Source organism: Glossina fuscipes, unplaced genomic scaffold (assembly GCF_014805625.2).
Source record: "Glossina fuscipes isolate IAEA_lab_2018 unplaced genomic scaffold, Yale_Gfus_2 2, whole genome shotgun sequence".
NCBI classification, from domain to species: Eukaryota; Metazoa; Arthropoda; class Insecta; order Diptera; family Glossinidae; genus Glossina; species Glossina fuscipes.
Window position 1 is genome coordinate 30,711,793 of NW_023998416.1, and position 7,271 is coordinate 30,719,063.

The 7,271-nt window shown below is 36.2% G+C and overlaps 1 protein-coding gene across 1 annotated transcript; it reads left to right on the top strand.

The window, feature by feature from the left end:
- The first annotated feature begins 2,748 nt into the window (after positions 1-2,748).
- LOC119633582 lies at positions 2,749-5,781 on the top strand. Its single transcript, XM_038027197.1, has 2 exons — positions 2,749-2,915; positions 2,987-5,781. Exons 1-2 carry the CDS (start codon positions 2,864-2,866, stop codon positions 5,779-5,781), a joined length of 2,847 nt encoding a protein of 948 aa, XP_037883125.1. The 5' UTR covers positions 2,749-2,863.
- Positions 5,782-7,271: the final 1,490 nt, after the last annotated feature.

The following is a 7,271-nucleotide window of genomic DNA, read 5'->3' on the forward strand; positions in this document are numbered from 1 at the left end:
AGAAACTCTAGTACACACTACTTTAATACCATAAATGCACAAAACATATTTAAACAATTAAAAGAAATGCTTAAATAAACAAGGACGGCTTGGTTCGAGTCAACTAATGTTCACCATATGTGTACTGTGATATTAAAACTAAATTTGAACCGAGCAAGCAGTTGTACTCAACATTACATACATGTACAATACTTTAGGGAATTACCTCGAATCAATGATCTGTGTGTAACTTTCAATCAATCATTGTACTCAGCCAGATGTAAGTAGGTTTTGATGAGCAGCACCATAAGCTGTCTTTTTTTGCTTAGCCTGTTTACGTCAGTTTTTGTTTGTGTTTGTTTTTCAATTTTCACTTTGGTACAAAAACATTAAAGAAATTCCAAAATAATTGAAAGTCTCTTGAAAGAAGCCAATGGTTGGTCTACTAAAAGTACGTGTGAGGCAGAAACCAGTGAATACAAGCAACAACACGATTAACAACTTGCCTTGTGTTAGAAAATTCTAGTTGAAGGCAACTTTTTTGAGCCAAAACGTACCCTAATCGGCATTACTTTCAGCTAAAGAGTGCCATTCGGACACTTTGTACTCATGCGACACCAGCTCTGGCGCTTGACTGACCTTGAGTTAAAGCGAAACGTCTTCGTAAAAAAAAATTTGGGCAGAAAATTTTTATGTATTTCTCTCTCTCTATCTTTCTCTCTATCATAAAAATTATTGTCAAGTATTGTCTTAAGCCCCATCATTAAGAACACTTTGGACTGTAATCAGCTTAAAAGTGACTCAAACTAACGTCGATTGATAGGAAATGGAACGAGTTATCGTGTCACAGGGCAGTCTATTGTATTACACTTTACATAGTTTTTTCTGTTTCCCTCTAAAAGTTTGACAATCTTTTTCGTTTTTACGGGCCTTTCGCATTAACTTTCAAAAATTTCGCCATGTAGTGAAAGCAAGTTCGTGCCTTCCTCTATAGTTTTGACAACTGCAAATATTTTTGATTAAATGTGAATTTGGAAAATTCACGGCTACGATAACCGACAGATAATGACCGCTCAAGACAGTCTATCGATTAACAGCGGAAACGTTTACGAAATAATTAATAAGAAATAATTAATAAGCAGTGCAAGCCGAATAATGAAATTAATATACTCTCGAGCATTAAGCATAATAAACATGTTTAACGACTTTATTAACGTTTATATAAAGTTAAAAACATTTAATCAAACATGGAAACATACATTTTTGATCTTTAGAAAACATTTCGGCCACAAAACTGCCAGATATTCGTAATGAAAAAGAAGAAATAATATTAAGCAAACGAGAATCTTAAAAACGTAGCACTTCAGCCAGTAATGCTGCAAATAAACATGCAGTGCTTCCTTAACCGACTTTTAAATAGTATATGCGTTTGCTGGTCATTGCTAAAAATATTTCGAAATTTTCAATTAAATCGGTTAATAATTGAGCTTGAAGGCAGATCAATACCATTTCTAAACTTAACCTGCGAAAGCTGTATATGCTCCTTCTGAAAGCTGCCTTTTTATCCGAAGTTTTACTATGGTAGAAAGCCTAAGGTCAGGTTAGAGATTTGTTAAACTCTAGCTTTCCATTTAGTATTTTGCCTTACGGATCCGGTCAGAGCAACGACGTCTAGGAAATAGCCTCGCAAGCCGTCTTAGTCTATCTGTCAAAATCTCGTACTTAACACATCCCTCAGTAAATTTGTAGGATGACATACCGGCGTCCACCACCTATGCATAGATGGTAAGCGCTATTTTTGTTTTTGTAAAACAATAAAAAAATCCAAATTTCATGTACGGCATCACTAAAACAACAGTCACATGTAGACAAATGGCCGGAATGTCAAAAAATGTTGACATATTTCGTTTCGTTTGTAACTAACAATTAGATGGATTCTGTCATATGTCATCCTACGAATTTATGAACTGATGTCTTACTAAGAGCATATGCAAATACTTTGAAAGGCTTGGTTTGTTACACACATAGCCATAGGCCCGGTGAACACATGAAAGAAAGAAAAATAGAAATTGCGAGTGAAAAAGTAATACAAGCGACGAATAAAATCTTTAATATCCGCTGCTGTATGCGAATGTGTAAAAACCGCTAGCTAGCGGGTTATTAAGTCATCCTCATCTTTGGGATGAGCTTTCAAATGATTCCATTCCATATATATATACATATATATATATATATTCTGCATTCTTTGCTTCCAGTGACAGAGCCATCAGAGGCACATTGAAACTCTAAAACCAAATGAGCGCAAACGCTAAACTTCCTATCTTAGCTTTTGCAGTCTTAACAGTTTCAAGATAAGGGCGAAGAACACTCGGTCAATTCAATATCAAAAAAGCGGGCATTCAAACTCTTAGTCTCAAGAGTATATTTTATATAACCTCCGATGCGTATTTTTGGCTAATACAAACGGCATAACGAAGCTGACATAACTTCATTCTTTAATTCTATGCTTGTGGACAAATAATAAAAAATGAAAATAAAAACATTTACCTTTGCTCAAGACTCTAATTCGAATGCACGACTTGGTAGATGGTTGGTTATACATACAGTTCTTCACTTTTTCATATTTAGCACTTAATTAATTTGAGGAGAGGGAAATGCGAGTGATCTACTTTATATATCATAAACTAAACCTGAACTGAGAATGCATAGCATGGTTAATTTTTCTTTTTTTCACACTTTGTAAAATACTTTTGACGTTAACAACAGTTTTAATTTATTCGCTGGCAATGCTCGAGCAAACAGCGCGGTACGACAAATATCTCAAAAGTCATTTTTATAAACTCTAGCGTTTACTTGATGATAAAAATCGGCTCCTGGTTAAGAGATGCCTGGTCTGCAAATTTTGCTTTTATTTGGAATGTTTTGCTTTTCAGAAGGTTCAAAAGGTTAAGTTATGTTATCTTCTAGTTACTTATCCACCGATTGCTCTTTCTTCACCTTGATTTAGGTAAAGCATGTCCAGAAAAGACACGCGAGCATAAATCCTTTTGCGATATTTATTATAAATGTACAGAGTTGTCATCAACTGCTTATGCCTGGATACCAGTGTCCTGTGAACAAGGACTTATCTACGAGCATAAGTTACGTAGTTGTGTTGTACCGCCAAACGATTGGGAATGTCTTAAGGATACGAATAAAGGGAAGACGAGATCAAGTAGATATCATAATAGAAACAATAAACATGAATCCGATATTTATGTTATCGCAAATCATTTGGAAGCGGACGACACGGAAAATGATTTTATATATAAAGACGAAAATGATAAAGATGATGAGGTAAAAATCGTTTTAGCGCAGAACTTAAATAGCGAAGACGATAACTATGAAGGCAGTGGTAGTGGCAATGATAACGAAAAACTTATGGAACTGGATGGTTTTATGGAAACGAAAAGCATTGAAAATTCAATGGTAACAACAAATCAAACGACCGTTAAAGGCTTGGAAGCAAAAGAGACTGTAGAAGATATCGACAAGAAATCGAACGTCGACCATAATTTGCTAAAGTATTTACAACGTTTGTCGCAATTGGTTGATGGCTTAAAACAACCCTATCAGCATACTGATCCACAGCGCGAGGAATTAAGGCCCGACCAGCTAAACGCTTTTTTAGCTCATTTTAATATCAAAAATGAATTTAACGCTTTATCTGCACCGCCTTACTTAAGTCCTCCTCAAACGATATGGTTTAATAGAACGCACGAAAAGGAGAGATTAAAAAATTTGAAACCAATAACGGGATTTGTAATGCATAATAATGCTTTGAAAAACTATTTAAGCTACGATCGTCTTAACGGTTACGATGAACGCTATCCTAACACTCATCTTGCAGACAATCAGAGGCCACAGGGTATCTTAATGTTAGCTTCGCCTTATCATGCCGGTCAAGAAGCAATTCAACAACAATTTATAGAGTACAGTAGTGATAACGTACCAAAAATTCCCAAGGAAACTTTAAAAACTGTCTTAGAATTATCCAAGCAGATGATTGCTTCGCAAAATATGCCGAAAATTATATCGAATCCGAGTTATTTCAATCCATTACTAATGCCACCAATTACTTTCACTTCACAAAAAGGCGACAGTCCTTTCTCCAATAGTTATCATGCTATTCTACCGAATGGGAACAATCAGGCTCTGGCGACGAACAACGGAAACATATTCAGTTCAGCGAAACGACCAACTAACAATGGATATAATAATAGAAAGCCTCCAACCACTATAATACACAACAATGTCATACCCATTCAAGTTAGTGGAAGCGATTTCGATGACAAATATAATGTCGACAGTTATGGCCAGGGTGTTTATCCGCCTTTGTTGAATTACGTGGCCAATACGCAGCCGAATCTAAATAAACAGAAATATGAGAATAATGACTATTCAGAGCCCTCTACAGACGCGCCCTTTCTTAGCTCTTCCTATGCGACAACTGCAAAACCCTTCGAGTTTCTCAACACCCCCTCTGCCATAACAAACTATTTCATTCCAAGTCAACACCTAGATAATGAAAATATTAATGCGCATTTTCAAATTACGAACGGCTACGGCAGTCTTCCACGTCCTCAGACGGTGAAGCAGCAGCAACTTCTCACTTCTTTCCCTGCAAGCAGTCATCACCAAATTACACACAACTTGAAACCGAACTTTTCCGAGTACTATATAAACAATTCGCCTTTTGTAACGGACATCAATCCACAAAACATTCTCATTCAACCGAATTCTCAAAAATACGACAGCAACGAAGTGGATAACAACTCACTGCAACAAAACATTAACGGAGGAGGGAACAACGATCACCTACCCTTCATAATATATAGTTACGGTAAACGTAAACCCACCCACTCAATACCTGGAGAGAGCTATCCGCCGCAAACACCCTTACATTCAGTTTTTAGTTCGAGCAAAATGCCTTATATGCCAAGACCCAGTATGAGTTCGAGTCCTATGCCATCTTTTCATAATATTCCGAACAATGATTTGTCTTCAGTTTTGTTCAATTTTCACGACGATGGCGCATATTTAGTTAATGTTGGAGGCAATTTTATAAGTTTTAATGTTTTTAAAAAATCTGTGCTACCGCTAATGGAGCAAAACTCTTTATCGCTAAGTCAAATAGAAATAATAAATTGCGCGTCTACGGTTAGACAGCCGAATTCTACTGATTGCTCGCGCTACTATGTGTGCAGTAAGAAGGATAGTAAAGTGTTATCGTACTCCTGTCCCCCGTACACGGCATTCAATAAGGAAACTCGCATTTGCGATAAGCCAACTTATACGAAATGCAAAACCGAATTGACTTTCGCCGATGGCTTTTTAGTCAACGAAAAAGAACAAATGGAATTGGAGGCTTTAATGGCCTGGAAAGAAAGGAAACATAAACAGCAACAGCAAGGTACAAAGACTCCAAACTTATCTAATGTTTACCAATTACATCTCAACTATCCGTTATCTTCGACTACCATACTACCCGATAGCAACATCGAGGAATCGTTTATACAACATCAGGCAGCTTTAATGGAAAGTACAACTAATAAACCAATTAGTTCTGTCGGCCATATTAAGAAACATAAATACTATTGCAAAGAAGGCGACAAGATTGCGGATCAATCATCGACAAACAACTATTTTGTATGCTATAAGAATTCCCAGGGTCAAATGAAAGGCCATAAAATGACTTGTACTAAAGGTTTAATCTTTTGTGCGACTTCTAATATTTGTACTTTAGCAACGAAATGTTTTTAAAAACTAAAAATAATAAGTTATTTTTTCAAATAAATTATTTATTTATTTATTTACAATTTTGTTTACAAAAATATTCGTACATTGTCAGTTTCAAATGGACAATGCCTCATTTTTTGACGGCGAATAAAAAAATCGAAAAAGTAATTACTGTCAACAGATTTCGTAGAGCTATGTGTACAAAGCCCAGTTTCCTTTGCGAAAAATGCCCCTACTGCAAGAGAATGGTAATAAAATATTTTATTCAAAACATTGTTCAGCACTAGCTGAACATTTTCCCATCTTTTTAACGGGACACGAATTATCTATCTATGTCTAAAACTCAATTGGTTTTTCCGCTTGCCTATGAAAGTGCTTTTTGTCCGTCGTCGTAAGCATAGTAATATGCAATAAGTCAACAGTTGAAGTAGCTACTAAACCGCAAGAGAACTAACTTTCTATTGAATGATTAACAAATTACTGACCGATGGTCTACGAATAGCCTTTTTGTCGCAGCCAACACTGATAGTCTATTGATAGATAGATAAAATAGCATAGAATAAAAAAGGAGCATAAGCGAAGCATAGGCGGTTCGCGCAACAGTCTATATCGAAACAGACCATAAAGTGAGTTACGCCATCGCTATTGTCCAGAAAAAACTGAACATTTCTTCTCGATTGCCCCCAAATCAGCAGAAATCAGAGCACGATGCTTAAAATCAGGTTCCTCACCAAGAGATGCAGAGGGCATTATTTGACCAGGAGACCTAGCGAGCGTTAAAGAGCCCTGTGAGTATGAGAGGAATAAGAGGAAGTGAATCCTCCAAGAATTGTTGCAATACGCCAAAAATCTGAAACAAACATATCGCTATTGACATTCTCCCAAAATTGCTTCCAGCCTTTACGTTTTTCCAGCCTACGGTTCACAATTTGCAAAACTAGAATTGTAAGAGAATGAAAGTTTTTTAGATATAAGGAACTCCACACCACCACCATAAGGTGTGTTAGAGATACAATCAAATCTAAGCACGTTATAATTTTTAATAGAAAATGAATCAGGACACCTAAGAAAAGTTTCGCAAAGACAAGCCACGAATACATCTTTACAATAGAGATATTGTTCGAGCTGTTTGGATTTATTATGGATAGGGATGCAATCGTTTAATTAGTTATGAGTTGAATTATTTTCATTATTAACAGAGCGAGAATTAGAGTATGAACCGGAAGAGTCGCTGATTAAGAATGCTCTTGCGTGGCAGAGGTAATAATAGAGTTCAGTTTCGAAGAAGATTTAAAACTATGTAATTTATGAATAAGTTCAGAGATCTGAGGGAGGTGGTTTGAAGCTATTAATAGGATTAATGCTCATTTCGTGGTTTGGCGAAAAACTATTTGTAATTGGTGTCACAGTCTCAGGAATTAGAGACATTTTATTTGAGATGGAGATAACAGCCTCAGGATTTAACGTCTTTTCAATTGGTACCAAAACAGCATTATTGGCTCGCTTAACTGTTG